Source organism: Hylobates moloch, unplaced genomic scaffold (assembly GCF_009828535.3).
Source record: "Hylobates moloch isolate HMO894 unplaced genomic scaffold, HMol_V3 SCAFFOLD_2, whole genome shotgun sequence".
NCBI classification, from domain to species: Eukaryota; Metazoa; Chordata; class Mammalia; order Primates; family Hylobatidae; genus Hylobates; species Hylobates moloch.
Genome location: NW_026652277.1, coordinates 19,740,558 through 19,762,654, shown reverse-complemented (window position 1 = coordinate 19,762,654; position 22,097 = coordinate 19,740,558). Strand labels below are relative to the sequence as shown.

At 36.9% G+C, this 22,097-nt stretch overlaps 1 protein-coding gene across 1 annotated transcript in view; it reads right to left on the bottom strand.

The window, feature by feature from the left end:
• The window catches only part of PLXDC2 (plexin domain containing 2), a 463,678-nt gene that overhangs the window by 202,836 nt on the left and 238,745 nt on the right, over positions 1 to 22,097 (bottom strand). The window contains exon 4 of the mRNA XM_032167336.2: positions 16,233 to 16,302. Coding sequence (XP_032023227.1) covers positions 16,233 to 16,302 — 70 coding nt within the window. The remainder of the gene's footprint in view (positions 1 to 16,232; positions 16,303 to 22,097) is intronic.

The following is a 22,097-nucleotide window of genomic DNA, read 5'->3' as shown; positions in this document are numbered from 1 at the left end:
AATAAATAAATAAATAAATAAAATAAAATAAAATAAAGTAGTTAGGTGTGCTGGCTAGTGCCTAAAGTCCCAGCTATTTGGGTGGCTGAGATGGGAGGATTCCTTGAGTCCAGGAGGTCGAGGCTGCAGTGAGCTGTGACCACCCCACTGCACTCCAGCCTGAGAGACAGGTTGAAACCCTGTCTCGTCAACAAGTACTAGCTTTCTTTAAATACCATCAGACCACAAACCAGTGAAAATAACAAGTATGTGTCCCCAGTGAAAAACTTAGGATGATGGAAATAAAACAGAGGTGACATTGAGCCTTGTAAGAACAATATCCTGCTTTGCAGTCTAAATCTGAACTTGTCAAGCAAACCATTACAAGAAAGTAATTAGATTCTATTAAGGGATGAGTAGTGGCTTAGTTTTTCCTTTTACCATTTATAGGCAGCTGTAGGAATTTATGCCTAAAACCTCTAATTGCTTCCTTAATGGTGCAAATAGAATGATTTTTGTAACTACATTTTTTACTACATAGTTCTCACTGACCAGATGTTAACACAAAGGCAGTCTTTTTCTTAAAGTGCGGTTTGTTTCCATAGGCGTGCACATTAAACAAGAGGATCACCTTGAGGGAGGTGTTGAAAAAAATGACATGCCTGGGTCCAAGTGTCAGAAGGTCTTCACTGTGTAGGAGTGGTGGTACCTAGAGGTACTTAGATGGGCTTTGGTTCCCCATATCCATATCACTTTCCCACGTCTCCCCAAATCAAATCATATTAATTAATTCTAAGTACCAATCTTGTATACAGTTTGAAACTTGAAACATTAGGAAATGTTGCTGTTTTTACTAAAATGAAACAGAATCTTAGCAACAAAAATGTGGATGCTACACAAATTCAGCTTAAAGATCATTTAGCAGATTATCCTTCCCTTTCCCTCACCTTCTAACCAGGACACTGACCCTCAGCACTTCCTACCTGGAAATTCCAGAGCAGGCCCTGTAAGCAGGAAACAGCTAAGGACATTTTAGAGAAACACTCCAGGCAATTCTGAGGCAGCGTCTGCAATGCATTCTAACATTTTATCAGTTCCGTGCTAGCCACCTGCTGTGCACAAACTGTTGAGAAACACAGTTGCAGTTTAGTCTATGAAAGTAAGATTTTTTTTTTAACAAAAAACCTAAATCGCATAGCGCCCCCCGCCCCAACTTTTTTTTAAGCACACAGATGAGAGCTTGGTACTAACGGTGCCAAGCTGCTTGGAGAAATGCTGTAGAAGGTACCATTCGACAAAACAACCCAGCAACTGTAGAGGAATAAAGGAATGCACGCTTTTGTCCTTGACCCGAGGGTTGTGTCATTTACATATGAAAAAGGCAAGATATTTATTGCATAAGAAAGAAAATGAAAGAAAAGACCATACTAAAAAGGTACAGCTTTCTCGATAGGGATACTTTTCCAGAACCAGAACTCATGTGATTTTTTTTTTTTTTCCTCTGCCACAGCCTTCATGAGCAACTTCAGCACCTGGTCCTGAAAGCCTTCATTGTACACATTCTTGACCAAATATAAGAGGAAATTTGTGACTGTCCTACCAGGCCAGCTTTTCCTTCTGTCCAACGGTGTATCTACTAAGGGCAGCCAGCAGCTCTGTGTTGTTATACACAGTTGTCTTTTTAGAGGAATCTCATGGTCTGGAAGTTAAGGTATAAGGCCAGAGGCTAGTTTATTCCTTCTTGCCTAAACCAGCCTCTGGCCCTACGCCTTAACTGGGCAGCTGCCTTCTACTTGCCTTCCGCAAGGAATCTCAGATATTCAGAATGATTCTCCACTGTAGCTTCATGAAGGTATTACTGAGTCTTCTCATCCCACTACCCTGTTATAAGGCCTGCTATACGGTCAGCCCAGAATGACTCTCCACTGTGGTTTCATGGAGGTGCTACTGTGTGTTCTCACACCAGCTTCCTGCTATAAGCCTTGCTCCTGCTTTTTGGAGCCTTACTCAAAGACAGGGTGCCTCCAATCAGGACATTGTGACTTAAGTGAATTTAAGTATCGCTTTGGTCCAAAAGAGCTCTATTTCCAAATTTTGACTCCTGCTCAGTTTAAAGCCCAAAGTCACTAAGCCCTTTGGACATCCTAATTTAAACATGTCTGGCCACACTGCAAGAGGAGCTCCAGCAGTCTTGGCCTTACCCATTTCTAAGCCACCTCCTTTTCCTCATTAGTCTACTCTTGAAGCCCCAGTGCTTCTTGCTGCCAAATCTGTAAGACTTATGATAACACATACAAATCACTTGGATTTTCCTGTTTCTGCTTAGTCTGGGGAATCTGTTTTTAGTTTGTAATTGTAATATTGTTAATTAAATAGTTGTCAATTACATAAAAATATGTATTGGTTAATTAAATGGGGATACTTACTATTCCTAATGGGACTGTTACATTTCAACCAAGAATCATGAAAATCTTTCTTCTGCCCTTCTTTCACTGCAACATTCAGCAATTTGATATTAATTCAGTTTTATCCAGAGGAATCTTGAATGTAATAAACTAGTGTTATGGGTCCCTTGTTTTAGAATGGTACTCATAAGCCCTTTAATAAACAATTTAGATAATTTTTCTTAACAAAATAGGCAATTTCATGAGCTATTTATACTGCCTCAAGCTCTAAAAAATTTGGAAATAAAGTAATTATGAAGAAAGCTTTATACTGCATACTCTTTTAAATATTGTTAATTTTGTTTGACAAATACATATTACAAGATGCTATTAAATAAAAACAAATACATACACTGCAGAAATTATTCCTAGCCATTCTTACCAATAAGAATTTTAAATATTAATGCTGTTTGAAAAGTAATACATGCACATAGTAATAATTTGAAAAGCACAGATGATTGTGAAAATTACATCTCTTTCCTACTCCTAATCTCCAGCCATCTGCTAAGTGTCTTAGGGGGTTACCACTATTAATAGTTTCTTGTATATCTCCCTAGAGAATTTTCTGCTCACTTGGAAGCATATCTATGTTTCTTCAAAACTATTTTAGAGATAGCTTATACATGTATAAATACATCTGTCTGTACACATACATACATACGTACATATATATATAGTATGTACGTAAGTAACATTTATCTGCATCCTGTGGTGTTTTATTTTTTTAATAAGCATACATTAAGTATCTCATTCTGTTTAATGGCCACATAGTATTCTACTCTATGGGTTCCCAGTAGTTTATTTAACCTGTCCACAATCTGGACATCCTTAATGATGGGCGTTAGGTGGTTTTCAGTCTTTAGCAGTGGATATCCTTACACACATTGTTCACACACAAATACACCTTTAAGATACATTTTTAGGAGTAGAAATCACAGTGTTAGTTATACATGTTTTATTTTAGTGGATAATAATACAGTGTCATCAGCAAAGCTTGAGAGTTTCTTTTTCTCCATACCTTATAGAAAATATCGGGCTACAAAACTTGTTTTTTAAAAAACCTTTAAAAATCACTCAAGTAAAAACAACAGCTCTATAGTTTTAACTTGCATTTCACTTATTAGGAGTAAGATTATGTATTATTTTGGCCGGGCGCGGTGGCTCACGCTTGTAATCCCAGCACTTTGGGAGGCCGAGGCGGGCGGATCACCAGGTCAGGAGATCGAGACCACGGTGAAACCCCGTCTCTACTAAAAATACAAAAAAAAAAAATCAGCCGGGCGTGGTGGCGGGCGCCTGTAGTCCCAGCTACTCGGAGAGGCTGAGGCAGGAGAATGGCGTGAACCCGGGAGGCGGAGCTTGCAGTGAGCCGAGATCGCGCCACTGCACTCCAGCTGCGTGACAGAGCGAGACTCCGTCTATTTTTTTTTTTAAATAAACTTTTGATTTTAGAACAGGTTTACAGGTACAGAAAGTTGCAAAGACAGTATAGGCCTCCCATATACTCCACACCTGATTTCCCATACTACCAACATCATACATACCTTGACAAAGGTATGATACTTTTGTCAAAATTTTTGAAACAATATTGATATATAATTATTAGCTGAATTATTAACTAAATGTATTCAGATTTCTCTATGTTTACACAATGTCCTTTTTATCTTCCTGAATTCTATACACAATATGACATTATATTTAGCTGTTATGTTTCCTTATGTTCCTCTTAGCTGTGATAGTTTCTCAGACTTCTCCTGCTTTTTTTTTTTTTTTTTTTTTTTTTTAGATGGAGTTTCACTCTTGTCACTCAGGCTGGAGTGCAATGGCGCAATCTCGGCTCACTGGAACCTCTGCCTCCTGGGTTCAGGCAGTCCTCCTGCCTCAGCCTCCCAAGTAGCTGGGACTACAGGCATGCGCCCCCATGCCCAGCTAATTTTTAAAAAAATTTTTTTAGTAGAGATGGGGTTTCACCATGTTGGCCAAGATGGTCTCAATCTCTTGACCTTGTGATCCGCCCACCTCCACCTCCCAAAGTGCTGGGATTACAGGCATGAGCCACTGTGCCCGGCCAGACTTCTCTTGTTTTTATTTAACGACCTGGACAGTTGAGGAATACTGGTTGAGTATTTTGCAGTGCGGTGTAGTTTTATCTGGTTTATTTAAAGTTTGTTTGTTTGTTTGTTGGCAAATAATATGCCTACATGTGGTTTTTTGGTGATTTTCTGGTTGTTTTTCTCTGAGCTTCCTAGTTTGACATCTGTCGATTTTGGAAAGCACTCAGCTATTATTATTTCAAACATTTCTTCTTTCTCTTTTTCTTCTCTTCTGATATTCCAATTAGGTACATGGATGTTACACCTTTTATTATTATCCTATGGGTCTCTGATGTTCTGTTCTGCTTTTGTTTTATTTTTTTCATTCTTTTTTCTTTGCATTTCAATTTTAGAAGTTTCTTAGTCTTTAGTATTTAGTAGGTCTGTATCTTTAGGCTGTGACTCTCTTAAGGGTGTCTCTAGTGGAATAGTTTTTTCCCCCTCCCTGCCTCCTACTCCTCTCTCTGGATATAGCATTCCAGATATATTTCCCTAAAGTCTTGATTCTTGTTGACTATGAATTTTTATTTCTCCCTCATGTGAGCCTAGAAGATTCAAGGGGCTTGCTCCAGTGGGAGAAATGACTTTCCCGCAGCTAGGATAAGGCCCTAGGAAGGTCTTTGTTCTGGAGAAGACTCTAGGAAGGTCTTTGTTCTGGAGAAGGCTCTAGGAAGGTCTTTGTTCTGGAGAAGGCTCTAGGTGTATTTCACAAAGATTATTCTTCCCTTGCTCCAGCAGAGCCATCCGGGAGTTTCACAGATCTTCACTGAGAGAACCTTCTGGGATTCCTGGGGCTCAAGCCCACAGAATTTTAAAGGTCCCCCTAAGACTAGAATCCTCAAGAGTTTCTGACCCTTAGGCTAATCCACACTGAAATTCTAGCTTTGTGGAAGTTACCTTTTAAGTGTTATTAGCAATCTGTGGTTGCAGTGGCTTCTGCCCCAGATGAGCAGATCTCCTGTGTGTGTCTTTGGATGTGCCTGTGTCTCTACATTTTGGGGACAGTGGTTTGCCTTGTGTGATGGGGTCAACTTGATTGGATTGAAGGATGCAAAGTATTGTTCCTGGGTGTGTCTGTGAGGATGCTGCCAAAGAAGATTAACATTTGAGTCAGTGGACTGGGAGAGGCAGACCCACCCTCAATGGGGGTGGGCACCATTGAATCAGCTGCCAGAGAGGCTAGAATAAAGCAGGCAGGAGAAGGTAGGAGAAGCTGACTTGCTGACTCTTCTGGCCTTCATCTTTCTCCTATGCTGGATGTTTCCTGCCCTCGAATGTCAGACTCTAAGTTCTTCAGGTTTTGGACTCTTGGACTTACACCAGTGGTTTGCCAGGGGCTCTTAGACCTTCAGGGACAGAATGAAGACTGCACTGTTGGCTTCCCCACTTTTGAGGTTTGGGGGCTCATACTGGCTTCCTTGCTCCTCTGTTTACTGATGGCTTATTGGGGGACTTCACCCTTTGATCATGTAAGTCAATACTCCTTAATAAACTCCCCTTCATATATCCATCTATCCTGTTAGTTCTTTCTGTCTACAGAACCCTAATACACCCTGCAATCTCAGCTCTCTCATGGGTCTAATAGAAATTGTTGATTTTCAGTTTGTTTAGCTTTTTCTCGATAGAATGAGAGTGACAACCTCCAAATGCTTTATAATAAATACCTGAAACCAGAGGTTCCTGCAATTTCTTTTTAATAAACTGTCTTTGTCATTTGCTCATTGTTTAGTTGCTACATTTCTCTTTTTCTTACATGAGCTCTTTATACATTAAGGAGAACAGTCCTTTCACTGTCATATGTGTTTTAAATATTTCCTTTCCCAGTTTTTTTTTTTTTTTTTTTTTTTACTTTAAGTTCTGGGATACATGTGCAGAATGTGCAGGTTTGTTGCATAGGTATACATGTGCCATGGTGGTTTGCTGCACCTATCAATCCATCATCTATGTTTCAAGCCCTGTATGCATTAGGTATTTGTCCTAATGTTCTCCCTCCCCTTGTCCCCCATGCCCGACGGGCCCCATTGTGTGATGTTCCCCTCCCTGTGTCCATGTGTTCTTATTGTTCAACTCCCACTTAGGAGTGACAACATGTGGTGTTTGGTTTTCTGTTCCTGTGTTAGTTTGCTGAGAATGATGGCTTCCAGCGTCATGCATGTCCCTGCAAAGTACATGAACTCATTCTTTTTTATGGCTGCGTAGTATTCCAGTGTATATGGGCCACGTTTTCTTTATCCAGTCAATCATTGATGGGCATTTGGGTTGGTTCCAAGTCTTTGCTATTGTAAATAGTGCAGCAATAAACATTCATGTTTATGTAGAATGATTTATAATCCTTTGGAATCACCACACTATCTTCCACAATGGTCAAACTAATTTACATTCCCACCAACAGCATAGAAGCGTTCTTATTTCTCCACAGCCTTACCAGCATTTGTTGTTTTCTCACTTTTTAATAATCACCATTCTAACCAGCATGAGCTGGTACCTCATTGCAGTTTTGATTTGCATTTCTCTAATGACCAGTGATGATGAGCTTTTTTTCAGATGTTTGTTTGCCACATAAATGTCTTCTTTTGAGAAATATCTGTTCATATCCTTTGCCCAATTTTGATGGGGTTGTTTGTTTTATTCTTGTAAACTTGTTTAAGTTCCTTGTAATATTTCCCAGGTTTTATTTCTCTTTTCTTAAGTGAGGGTGTTTAAATGCCATGAATGTTTAATATATGAAAATTTTATTATATGCATTTTTTTCAATATTTTCATTTATGGTTTCTGGGCTTTGTATCAGTCTTAGAAAAATGCTCCCAATCTCAGGATTATAAAATAGTTCTTCTCTAGTTTTCTTCTAATGCATTGTTATATTTTATTTTCATGATAAAATAAATCGGGTTAATTTAAATAATATATTTCAAACCTTGTGGAAAATAAGAGAATTCAGAATATAAGCAGCATTAAATACCAGTGGGAGAAATAAACTCTGATAAATAGTGTTAAAACAAAATGGGTACCCATCTCTGTTAAAATAAATGGGTAGAAACCAGATTTCTACTCACTCCTTATAATTATTATTACAAGAGGACTGAAATATAAACAATATTTTCAACTGAATACTTGGAAACTAGGGAATAGAAACATAAACACAATGTCATCATTTCAAAGCAATCAGTATCAGCTCTTCCTTCCATTGCTGTGTATTTCTAAAAAATTATCATCACAGTACACTTACAATATTATATCTTGATTATTATGATATAACATTCTTTCCCTGCTAACACATAATCTTATAACACTCATTTTTACATATCTAACGTTCCATGACTCTTATTTTTCAAACTGTATAGAAATTGGGAGCACTCAATTATCTCAAAATTATATTATCAGTTATTAGATTTTATTTTATTTTTTTAGAGACAAGATCTCGCTCTGTCACTCTGACTGGAGTGCAGTGGCATAATTGTAGCTAACTACAGCCTTGAACTTCTGACCTCAAGCAATCCTCCTGCCTCAGCTTCCTGAGAAGCTGGGACTACAGAAGCATACCACCATGCCCTGCTAATTTTTAATTTTTTTTTTTCTGAAGAGATAAAGTCTCACCATGTTGTCCAGGCTGGTCTCAAGTTGTAGTAGATTCTATCTAATATAAAATAAATCGCTTTAAAAATTTCTGCAAGATAATCTTTAATTATTAAGAGGTAGAAAGGTTAAAAAGAGAGTGTGAGAACAGTAAACCTGGCTTATAAAAATACGCTGGAGTAAAGATTTGAAAAATAGTTGCGTTTTCAAGGCATTTTGGAAGAAACTACTAAGTTACCTGAAGAGATTACCATGCTTCAAAGAAGAAGAAAAAGAAGGGGAGAAGGAGGAGGAGAAGAAGAACAAGGGGGAAAAAATGTTTTTTCAGAGCTTAATGACTAAAACTTCTTAAACAGTAAATTCATAAGTGCAAATTTTATGCTTTGCATATTTTGTCACAATTAAAATATTTTTAATGTTTTCACTCTATAATTTACACTTTTTTTTTTTACAAAATCTAATTGCTCTAAATTATCTTAATTTTATATTTTTCTGGAGTCATCTAAAAGTGCTTTGGATTTTCTCTATAAGCTATTAACGAAATTGTGCTTATTTTTAAAATTAGCTGTGGAAATTGACAACAAGCCAATTAAAAGACATTTTCTTCTATTTTCTTTGCCTTCAAGAGAAGCTTCTCATTTGAGCAATAATTCCAGCAGATTAAATGAAAATCTCTCTGTAGCCCTCAGGCTAGTCAGATCAACAAAGTAATCTAACCCCATCATAACTCCATTAGAATTAGCCAACAAAATATTTAGATCTATTACTTTTTTATGACTATGTCTCAGTTCCAGAGCTATGTAGCTCTAAATGAGAGCATATTTTTTAGCTACTTTCATATTATACCAACTGGTTTTCTGTAATGTATTAAAAAATAGAAAAAGATCTTGAAAACAAAGGTAGTAATGAAATAATGACTACACATAAAGAAATCTGTTTCCCAGTTCAAAGGCAAAATGTCACATAGAAATTGGACTAACTTTTAACTTTACATTTGGGATTGGATCTTTAATACATTTTTTAATTGGGTCGTTAGCAATTAAATAAACCTCACGGCTACAATGCTACCTGGCTGCTACCAAGGGGGATGTCCATTCTCATCCCAATCATCTTACCCTTGACTATCTTTGTGCTTTGATGACCTGTCCCTACAATTCTTGCTATACAAAGGATAGAATGAATACGTGGGTATAATAATATATATGTCCTACTGATTATAATGCTTGTTACCCAGTTATACACCATGCCGTCACAATTAGAGAAATATTTTGAGATTTTACCATGTGTTTCAAAATTGCTAAATTTTGTAAGGTTTCCAGACAGTGTCCCAGAGTCCCAAAATGTCATCATGGGACAGTCTTTAGAGAGATTCTGAACAGCACCAAAAAATGATAGATATAGCCATGCTGATCAAGTGGACATCCCAAGTTATTTACATGCTATTCTACTTCCCAGACATCAGTGGTTGAGCCAGCCTTTAATAGGAGCAGTTAGAGATGACAATGGGTTAGGTTCCTAAATATTCCTTGAGACCCCTTCTATGCTTTATGGAGAGACATCTAATGAATGAGGTCATCAAAGAAAACAACAGACAAACTAAAAAGGCAGCACAGGACTTAAAGAGAAAGCACTTTGAAAAGAAATAAATAAAAGGGAAAATGTAAGTGGGGAAAAAATGCAGTAGTAGCATATGCTATCTATGTAGCATTTTCTATGAAACAGGTATCATTAACATATGTTAATTAATTTAATCATCACAAAAAATTTATGTACCAGGTACTTTTATTGTGCTATTTTATAGGCAAGGAAACTGAGATCAGAGAGATTAAGTCATTTGCTGAAGATCATACAGTTACGATTGGCTTGGCTTATGAACTGAAGTATTCAGATTCAAAAGTCTATTTATCTTAACCTGGAAGCCTGACTCCTTCTCTAAGAAAATGCAACTCAATTTCTGGCTTAAGTAGGAATTGAGGGAGCTCTTTTGAACTCATTTCTGAAATGGCCAGGGTCTAATGTCAGTCCTGCACTATTTACTATTTCTTTCCTTTATTTTCCAGGATTGGACAATGTTAGAGCATCTGGCATATATTGTTACTTTATTAATTGCACAGAGTCACTTAGACACCCTTTATTTTCAATTGGGCGATGTATTTAAGGATCTGTGTAAAATTGCTATTTATCTGAATTACTGCTGCAGTGACTAGGCAAGGCTATAAGCAAAAATATTATTGCCAGTGTTTCCAATAAACCCTGGATGTGCTGGAAGAAGATGAATGATGCTTTCCTGGTATAAACATCCCTAAGGGAGTATTCTAGCACTAGCAATCAGTAGACACTTCAGTGGCTGTTATGGCAATGGAAGGGGTTGAGCCTGGAGACCTTGTTTTTTACCCACACCCTTGTCTCAGCTGATCCACCTCCCCCCATTCCTGTCCTCCAATCATGACTTATCCATCATGTGCCAATGCTCTGCTCTGTTTTGTTTACATCTAATTGTTCTCCTTCATTCTACCCATATTTCTTTCTCTTGTATTTTTCCTTGCTGATTCCTATTGAGTCAACTCTTGCTCCTGGGTGCTTCCTCTCTGGGTCTCCTACTGGCTTGATTTCCAATTATGCTTCCCACCCCTGCCACAAGGAGCCAGTGCTAATGAAATAAGCATGTATGGACAGACATGCAAGAGAAACAAAAGTGGTTGTGAATATGCAATTCGTGAAGGACAAAACAACATAGCTTGGAGCAGTGTCTCACACATGTAATCCCAGCACTTTTGGAGGCTGAGATGGGAGGATTGCTAGAGGCTAGGAGTTTGAGATCAGCCTGGACAACATAATGAGACTCCATCTCTACAAAAAAATCTAAAAATTGGCCAGGCATGGTGGTGCATGCCTGTAGTCCCAGCTACTTGGGGAGCTGAAGTGGGAGGATCACTTGAGCCGAGGAGGTCAAGGCTGCAGTGAGCTGTGATTGTACCACTGCTCTCCAGCTTGGGTGACACAGTAAGATCCTGTCTACAAAATAAATAAATAAATATATAATAATGGTCAAGCTACTGAATCTACTGCTGACCCCAGAGAGTTTGAGGGAGGAGTAAATTATCAAAAAAGACAGCTCAGATGAACTCTCAGGTTTTTGGAGGTCTATCTCAGAGAATTATTTAGATGCAGCAGATCAGACATTACGCAATTTATCTTTCTGTCTAGGAATCCTCGAGACTTGAGTTTGTAACTTTAAATTATTAAGCAAGTTGGAATGGATTTACTTTCATCCAGCATCTATCTCTTTAGTATCTTCCATAACACATAGATCTCCAGATAACCATAACCTGTGATCTCTGTTAATAATAATAATAATACAAAACAACTCCATTCACCTTCTCCCTAGATCTAGAAAGTTAATGGATACACCATGCTTTGTTTTATGGGGTTATACACTTGAAAGAAGATGTTGTTGGTATTTACAAATCAATCATCATGAGTAATAACTAACTCTCTTCCTCTCCTAAAAAGCCTTTTATTCCTGTTATTAATCAAGTCCCTCTAAAGAGTATGAAATATTATTTGGGACTACAATTAAAATATTACCATTTGAAAGCCAGAACAAAAAAGGAGCTGGGAGATTTGGTAATATACTTCCTGAAAACCTAATGAAGATAACATGCATTATTATTTTTAAAAAATCTCTCTTAGTGGGAATTTAAACAAAAAAAGCTAATGATTATTGGCCAGATATAGGAAACTACTCTAAGTTTGAATTTTAATATACCATATCTCAAAAAGTAAGGTATTTTTCTTTTTGGGAGGGAAACTGGTGAACTAAGAGACAAAGGAAGAAGGGAGATTTACATTTTACTTTTGCTTGTTTGAGTTTTTAAATGTCCACGTTATTAGTTTTTCAGATATGTACACGTATTATTTAATAAACATTTTAATATTTTACGTAGCAAATGAAATAAAATAGAGCTAAAATTTAAACAGCTTTCTTATGAAATCTGTAAGTAGAAACCTGTGTAGAAAGAGAAGGCAATTTCTTCCTATGATCAAGGTAAGTAATACACATTCATTATTAGCTTTTAAATTCCTATCACCTTTGATTTTCAGTCTCATATCCAGCTTCCCACAATTCCACATATTATCTTAATTAAGAACCACCATCTGTCTACATACTTACATTCTGGGGCCAAAATTCTCTGTATAATGTTATCTCTTCTCTTCCCCTTTACATAAAGCTGTAATTAACCCATCTCACATGCTCCCATCTCATCACCGTAATGGTATCCATGACGGACTCAGGTAAAAATATCATTCCTAGCGATAGCATTTTGATTACAAATCAAATCCTCAAACTTAAATCTACATTTTTGAACATTTAAAAGATCACACTAGCAGGCTAATAATAAAAAAGAACCAATTAAAATATTGAAATAGAAAGAAAATAATGTAGTGTGATATGCAAAAAACACATCTTGGTGGTATCACTAATGAAACTGTATTGATGAATTTCACAGAGAACTAGCTTTCTAGTGCCTGAAATATTTGTATTCTGAAGTATTTTTGACATAGAAAGATAAATGAATGCTTTCAGATTCCACTATCAGTGAACCAGAAAATAAAGATGATATTTCCAATTCATTTTGTACATAAGGATGATTGAAGCTTTTGAATATTAAAATGCTTAATAGGCAAATATTTTATTTTTATAGTTTATAAATAAATGACCAGATGTTTAGCTGTAATTCACATTTTAAACTAGAAACTTAAGCTTATTCATAGTAAAATACATATAACATACAAAGAGGGGCCGTGGTAAACGACGTATATGTCTATATTGTTAAACAACTTTCCATCTTTAAATTGTGCTGATCTTAGCAATAACATGAGACATTATCTTGACTTAATTTCAGTGTTAAATTTGTTAAAGTGGAGAGAGATAGACAGATTTCAGAGGAAATAAGATAAATGGCAAAACAATGAAGGAAGATGAAGAGGACTGTGGTTTAAAGCATTCCCTTTATTTATTTGCACAGCATGGATTCACCATGAAAACATACCACTTTAATTTTTCCCACACCCAATGTAGAAACAGGTTCAAGAGGAATTTGTAAACACAAAAAGAACTGACAGTCAACAAAAGAGCCATCTTTGTGTTCCTACTTAAAACTCCCAGCCCAGGTCTATTTAGAATGGCCTGTAGTCAACTTTATTTAACCTGACTTGTGGTTTCCATTTTCCTTCCAAGCCTTCCATGGTTAAGAACATTTTTAAGATTTGTAAGGCTGGCAAGCATCTGTCAAATAGGTCTATCTGATTATAATGTCTGCCTAGTCAATCACGGAAGAGATCCATCAAAAGTCTATGGTTCAGAAGTCCTTGAAGCTGTTCTTAGCTTGATTCACTGCATCCTAGCGGATCCTTTTGTCTGGAAGTCTTTCCAGCCACAGTGATTTAACAACTCAAATGATGTGTCTTGCACTGGCTCCATGTGTCTTTTTCCACTGCACCCATCCTAGTTCAGGCACCGTATCCCACGAGCAAATATTCAAACAACTGGTAACTATTTTTTCTGCCTTCACCCCCTTTACCCTAACATGCCTTCCACTGACAGATTAGGCCAGATCTACTTCTCTAAGAAACCCAGTGCTTGCTGGATGTCATCTAGATTTCTTCCTTTCTTTCCTTTTCTTTTTCTTTCTTTCTTTCTTTCTTTCTTTCTTTCTTTCTTTCTTTCTTTCTTTCTTTCTTTCTTTCCTTTTTCTTTCTTTCATTCTTTCTCTCTCTTTCTTTCTTTCTCTCTCTTTCTTTCGTCTTTCTTTCCGCTTTCTCTCTTTCTCTCTTTATTTTTTTTTCATAAAGTTTCACTCTTGTTGCCCAGGCTGAAGTGCAATGGCACTATCTCGGCTGTCCACAACCTCCTCCCCCAGAGTTCAAGCGATTCTCCTGTCTCTGTCTCCTGAGTAGCTGGGATTACAGGCATGTGCCACCATGCCCAGCTAATTTTGTATTTTCAGTAGAGATGGGGTTTCTCCACGTTGGGCAGTCTAGTCTCGAACTCTGGACCTCACGTGATCCGCCCGCCTTGGCCTCCTAAAGTGCTGCGATTACAGGCATGAGCCACCATGCCCGGTCAGATTTCTAATGTTCAAAGTACTCCACATCACTCTTCCCAACTCCCCTTCACTAGACTCATTCCAACCCTCTCTTCAAGACAAACTAATGTACTTGACAGCCCTCCAAATATACCCAATATGGTCTCAGCACTGTCACTTGACTCAGCATCCCCTTGTCTGGAATGCCTCTTCCTTCTCCACTTCTTCTCAACTGCCTCTTTGCCTACTAAAATTCTACCTTTCTCGAAGGCCAATGCCAAAGATTATCACTTTCCCAGACTCTTCTTAATTGACTGGCCCAACGAGCATGATCTCCTTTTTCTGCAAGCTTCTGCTCTTTCAGCACCTGCAGTCAGCCTTCTCTATTGCTTATTCGCAGCATGCCCGTATTAGTCTTTTCTCATGCCATACCCAAGACTGGGTAATTTATAAAGGAAACAGGTTTAATGGACTCACAGTTGTACATGGCTGGGGAGGCCTCACAATCGTGGCAGAAGGCAAAGGAGGAGTAAAGGCATGTCTTACATGGTGGCAAGGAAGACAGGGTGTGTGCAGGGGAGCTCCCCTTTATAAAATCAGCAGATCTCCTGAGACTTATTCACTAATCATGAGAACAGCACAGGAAAGACCTGCCCCCACGATTCAATTACCTCCCAGGTGGTCCCTGCCGCAACATATGGGAATTGTGGGAGCTACAGTTTAAGATGAGATTTGATTGGGGACACAGCCAAACCATATCAACACCCCTTCCTCTTTGTCGACTCTAAGCTCCTGAACTTAGCTTATCCTTCTCTGCATATAATGACGCATCTTGTGCTTTGTGTTTCGTAGGGGCTCAAGAAATACTGATTGAATGAAATGAACAAGGAAAGAGCAAGCAAGCTATGTATTTCGCTGGAACCTTTTACATGAGACTCAGGTTTCATTTTGAAGAAACCCAGGTCAATGTGTAGATTATCTTGGCTCGGACTCTTTAAATAGAGCACAGATTGTTATATGCAAGTTGCATCCTAGTATGTTTTAAGTAGAGAAACAAAAGGAGTGTCTTTACATTAGTGTTTTCTTCGAAGAAGATAGAGATCATTCAGGATGCTAGAATTTTTTACACTTATTTTAAGGATCTTTACAAAGGAAAACGGCACTTTGAAATCACAATGATGATGTAGCCATCTGGTTGGGTTTGATCTTGCCAGCTCCACTAGGGGAAATCTTACTTCATATTGGCTGAATTGCTGACATGAGTTTTAAAGATAAAACATTTTTATGTGTTTTTCTCCTTCTTCCCTACCCCTGCATCATAAAGCCTACAGGGATATTCCCTGGCATTTTGCTTATTGCTTCTAGTAGCACTTGAAAATTAAAATATTTCTGACTTCTGAGATATACAATAAAGAATAATAATTACTTTCCTAGGATATCGCTAACCTCTAAACTAACCACCAAGCTTGTGGAGAAAAATAAAATTTTAAAAATTTGAGCTGGATTTCAGCTTTTATTTGAAGACTCTCAAATGAATTGTCAATCAAAATAGGTAACACTCAAGGAAAAAAATGATCAAAGCTAATGCACATATGGTTGTGTGTTTTTGTGTATTATATATGTGTGTAAGTGCATATATATGTAAATAAATATTATATATTTATATATATATATATATATATATATATATAGCAACTATAAACATTAAAAGAAAATTTAAGATCACCAGCAGCTTCATTAAGCAGCCTTTCCTTCTAGCTCTATTCCAATTTCTGCCATTTGGACAGTCTTACCATACTACCAAAAATGAATTAAAATTTAGAAGAAAAGCAGAGGTGATCTAGGTTGAAAATTATTATAAATACTTTTTTTGTCTGCTTAGAGTTTTTCCAATAACAATACCTTTTCTTTGGTTTTATTTATACCTATGACTTTGTGATAAAACACAATAGTTTTCTCAATAAATATCAATCTTGAAATATAGAGTAAATTAAAAATAATAACTGCAGTCAAACCATAGATTACTTAAGGTGAATGGGTAGAAAACCACTTACCCCCAGTTGCCACAGTGATTTCACGTAGGAAGTGGCCATAAAATGGAAAATCGAAGGACAGATTCACTCTCTGCAAAGAACAACACCAGAGAAAAAAATCAATAATGTGTAGCATAGTAAATGTGAAATGAAGAGCCTTTCACTTAAAACAAAAATGATGCTTCTACTTTACCCCATAATTATCGTAGTTCTCTTTTAAAACCTGAGTCCTCGGTGGTACTAAAGAATATTTTTTCTGGTAATTAAAGTTTTGAAGTATGTGAAAAGAATAAAGTTAACATCACCACTGCATTTTAGTTGTCCACTGAATAATCAGTTCAGTCTTGATGATGAGCAACCTATTCTGAGGTTTTTTTTTAGTTTGACTAGTTCCCCCAAAATAGTAGAGCATGTTATGTCAAGATTCATTGGATTAAAAATCAAAATAGATTTTATGTTACATTATTACATATTTAATTTGTTTTCCATACATCCCATAATGAAAAGCAGTTTCATGGAAGAAGATGTCTTGCACTGGTGGATCTAGACCTGCAGAATTTTTTTTTTTTTTTTTTTTGAGTCAGAGTTTCGCTCTTTTGCCCAGGCTGGAGTGAAGTGACGCAATCTCGGCTCACTGAAACCTCTGCCCACCTGGGTTCAAACAATTCTCCTGCCTCAACCTCCCAAATAGCTGGGATTACAGGCGCCAGCCACCATGCCAGACTAATTTATTGTATTTTTAGTAGAGATGGGGTTTCGCCATGTTGGCCAGGCTGGTCTCGAACTCCTGATCTTAGGTGATTCACCTGCCTCAGCCTCCCAAAGTGCTAGGATTACAGGCATGAGCCACCATGCCCGGCTGACCTGCAGACATTTTTATCTTTCAAATACGATCAGCTCTCCAAATTTCGCAAATTGTGTCCACTCTTAGAAACACAGGAGTTGTAGGATAAATAATACTGGTTACTGGAGAGCTACTTTTACTTGGTTTGGAGTAAATTACAGAGACTTAGGGAGAAAGTTCCTAGATTGCACCCTTTGTTTTCCTAAAATGGGGCCACGAACTTTAGCTCTTAATATTTAACTCTACAGGTATATAGTGTCTACTTTTTAAAAATAATATATATTAAAATGTTAAAACCCAAAACATATTAAAAATCCTAATCTTTGTTATATGTTTGAAATGATATTAAGTAGATATATTATTATTGGGCAAGAAACAAGAGAAACACTAAAAGTAATGGCAAAAACCGCAATTACTTTTGCACCAACCTAATATAATACAGATGATAAACTGAAATAAAAGCATCCAGAGGGAAAGTAATTAGCTGGTTGAAAGCCCAACAGCACGCATGTACAAACTACCTATAATAACAGGCTATTACATTAAAATTCCACAATTGCTATATTATATCTCTCCCAATATACAAATTTTAAAAGTAGAAAAGTATATCTAGATTGAATTTAGCTTTCTCCAATTTTGCAAATAATTGCTTTTTTATAGCCATCACGATTCCTAATGACTTATTTGGCATGAAATTAATCACTCAAAATTTAAAGCGACTTTCAATTAGGTTTTCTTTTTAATGCAAGCCTCATCTTTATAAAAGGTTTATGATCACTTTTATTTTGTGCTAACAGGAACAACAAAACTCATTTTCACGGAGCTAACTGAAATAAGTGATCACTAAGAACCCTAACTAAAATGAAGGAAGGGTTCAATGGCAGGATCATTTATCTCAAAGATGTCAGGAATAATTTTATAAAAGCACTTGCTTATTATATTGTTTTCCATCATTCTAATTTATTTCCATGCTCATCAGTAAATTGGTAAAATTTACCTTATGCATTCTCACTTTCAGAGTCAGAGTTTGATTTAAACATATATCTCCAATGAACCCTATCAATTACCACCAAATATCAACGAAAAGGCTATGACATGAGTTTCTCAGCTACTGCAAGTATTTAAATATGTTTGGAATTAGATTAAGATACATGGATACAGATATAAGTTAAAGACCTTTTCTTGAGGACAAATAGATCTTCAAACGAAATTTGCAAATACATCAAGAATTCTGAAGAGCAACACCAGTGACTGAAATACTCCCCTATTGAAATGACCGGTTTTCCTTAGTTACCACTATTGTCTGCTTCACTCTGATATGGAATCACGATGGCAATCTAGGAAGACACTGTCTGCTAAACAGTTGTGTAATCCATTCATTTCTTGCCAGTCGCTACTGATACTCTTCTCCAAACATCGGTCACTATCATTGCAATAACTTCCTCAGAAGTGTCATGGCTCTACTTCTCTTTAAATTCATTCTCTATGCCAGGGCCTCAACTCCCAGGCCACAGGCCATGGCCTGTTAGGAACTGTGCTACACAGCAGGAGGTGAGCAGCAGGCAACCCAGGGAAGCTTCGTCTGTATTTACAGCTGCTCCCCATGGCTTGCGTTACCACCTGAGCTCTGCCTCCTGTCAGATCAGCAGTGGTAGCATTAGATTCTCATAGGAGAGTGAGCTCTATTGTGAACTGCACGTGCGAGGGATCTAGGTTGCATGCTCCTTATGAGATCTAATGCCTGATGATCCATCACTGTCATCCATTAACCTCAGATGGGACCTTCTAGTTACAGGAAAACAAGCTCAGGACTCCCACTGATTTTATATTATGGTGAATTGTATAATCCTTTCATTTTATATTGTAATGTAATAATAATAGAAATAAAGTGCACAAGAAATGTAATGTGCTTGAATCATCCCAAAACCTTCCCCTCCTATCCTCTGTGGAAAAACCGTCTTTCATGAAACTGGTTCCTGGTGCCAAAATGGTTGGGGCTTGCTGCTCTATATTACCTAGCATATCACTCCCCCACTTGAAATCATTCAATCTAGAATTCCATTCTCGCTGAGAGTCACACCAACGTGGTGAACATGAGTTCTAGGGCATACCATGAACTAGTCCCTGCTACTTGACAAATTTTGCCCTCATACTCTCTGCTCCAGCCAGCCATAGGAAACATCTTTTAGTTCCTTGCACTTGCTACCCTTAGCTCTTGTCTGTGGCACATATATGTGACATCCCTCCTGACAACAATATTCTCTCAACCTTGGTCAGTCATGGCTTCCATATTCTTCAAGCCTTGGCTTAGTTTGGATTACCCCAAAGCCAATCTTGATATAAGGACTTAGGGGCAGACAGTTTATTTGGAAGGTGATCCCAGATGGCACTTGCTCAAGGAACTAGGAAAAGTGAGACAAGGAAAAGAGAGAAAAACAATAGGAGGTACAGTGTTGGACATGTTATCATTCTAGCCGGTTGGGCCTCAGTCCCCATGGACTGAGCAGCAGTAGAGAAAAAAAAACAAACAAACAAAACAAAAAACAAAAACAAAACAAAACAAAAACATGCCTCAGAATCATTTCACTGGAGGTCAGGAGGCTGAGACATTCATCTTTCCAATCCTACAGGAAGGACTTTGTGATTAATTGGACTTAAAAGTTGGGAGTGAGTGAGAGACATCTGGAGTCAAGCACAGGTTTCTAAGATTTCTAGCTGGTTGACTGGTGAACCACAGGTCACCAATTGAGATTATGAATGCAGGAAGAAGAGCTATTTTGGTTAGCTGTGAGTGAGAAACTCTGCTGTGTCACTAATTAGTTATGCATCCTTTAATTAAATAATAAATGACCCCAAATAGTATATAAAACACAAGACTCTTCTGCAACCAAAAAGGCTAACAGAACCCTGGGCATTCTCATAAAAAGCAATGTCAAAGAGAAAATTACAGCACTTTGGGAGGCCAGGGTGGGCAGATCACTAGGTGAGGAGATTGAGACCATCCTGGCTAACACGGTGAAACCCCGTCTCTACTAAAAATACAAAAAATTAGCTGGGCGTGGTGGTGGGCACCTGTAGTCCCAGCTATTCGGGAGGCTGAGGCAGGAGAATGGCGTGAACCCGGGAGGTGGAGCTTGCAGTGAGCCAAGATCACGCCACTGCACTCCAGCCTAGGTGACAGAGCAAGACTCCGTCTCAAAAAAAAAAAAAAAAAAGAAAAGAAATGTAATACTGAAACAATGGTGTAATTACTACAGTGTAAACATTATGTGCTCTTGGATTTCATCCTCTACGAAATACTTAACATGGAAGGAAAAAAAAAGATTCAAGAAGATGGTGGTGGGAAGACCCAATAAATGGATTAAGAGTCTTGACAAAATAGAAAACAAAAGCTCAGAAGTAAAATATTAAAGAACATAAAAGGCATAAATAAAATCAACTGAATTTGCTAACTAATTGCTTAAAATCTATGGAAAACAGTTAACTATTCAAAAGAAGGTGGAATGGTAACTTTGAGACAAACACAAAAAGTATTACATCTTCATATGGTAGAAAATAAATTTATGAAACATTTTTTGAAGACTTGGTCGAAGGGTACAGAATCCAGGTGGTTTGCAGTAAATTGCACATCCATATATGACTGTGCCTTAAGGCCACATCATGCTTTCCCAAAACATATCCCATTACAATTTCTGGGGGCAACAGACTATCAGAATCATTTGGGTCACACTCCTAGATTTCTGAGTGTGCCTACACCTCTTCTTGCCTTCTTTACATATTTTTCCTATGTTAATTGCTATCCATTTTCACACTAATTATTACAATCTCTGCTAATTCTTTTTTAATAACACAGGAATTATAATCCTAAATATACCCAATTCCTATTTGACTTGTTTGCCTATTTCTCAGTAGTATTGCAAGGATGAATTAATTAGTCAATGCCTCAAAACCTTGAATACAGAAACCTTCTAATAAAGAGCTAAGAATCTGGAGTGGGCACATTTACAGTCCTCAAAGCCATGTTTTAAAATGTCACTACTAAAAACTTCTTTTTGTTTTAGGACAGTTTCTTATTTACTGTCATAAAGCCATACTTCCTTTGTTACTCCCCGAGTCTTTTTATTTCAGCCTTATAAGAAATAATCCTGCTGAAAGCGGCTTGTAGGAAGAAAATTAGTAGTCACTGTGGTTTTAAGAATTTCTCATCTCATGAGTTTACCATAGCAAAGGATCAAAAGAATACAATGAGCATCCACTTATTCAAGAATTAATTGATAAATTAATCGTTAGTTTTTACACACATGTTTTAATATTCTATTTTTAGTCATTCAAATAATTATGTTTGAGGGGCACATATTTGTCTCCTGAAACTCTCAAATAGGTGAGATGTTATTCTTATTTGTAAAGTGGTGTTTACGATTTTTTTAAAAAAATAATTTCAAATATAAGATCAAATAAATATTGAGTCACATTATTTTCCGTTCATTTATTTATGTCAAGTATTAACTTTGGGAAGAGTTGTAAAATATAAGAAAAATTATATTTGTTTTATTTACATAAATATTTCTAGTATATTGATTTCCAGTAAGATTTACATCTCTAATACATAAAAATGATTCAATAAACACCATATACCTATGATAAATTTAACTGGGATGTGATATTTTCTTCCAAGATACATGTAACAATTTACTAACTTTACTGAAACTGTATAAGGTCCACACAAAATTTATTCATCTATAAATGCTTAGAATAGATTATTGTTGTCTTGCTCCTTTACTCATCGTAAAACACACATTTTATCATCTTCTTTTAATGGAAGTATATGGAACTGTATTTTTAAATATTTAATCACTCTTTCCAAATTATTGAATGCTTTAGCATGGTTTTGGAGTTGCAGAGACCTGAAATTACATTTCAGCTTTGGTACTTAGTAACTGTGTGATTTCATTATTTAACTTTTTAAATTTTTTTTGTGATACATTATTAATTTTTAATGTGATATATTATCTAACCTTTTTAATTTTTTAATTTATTATTTA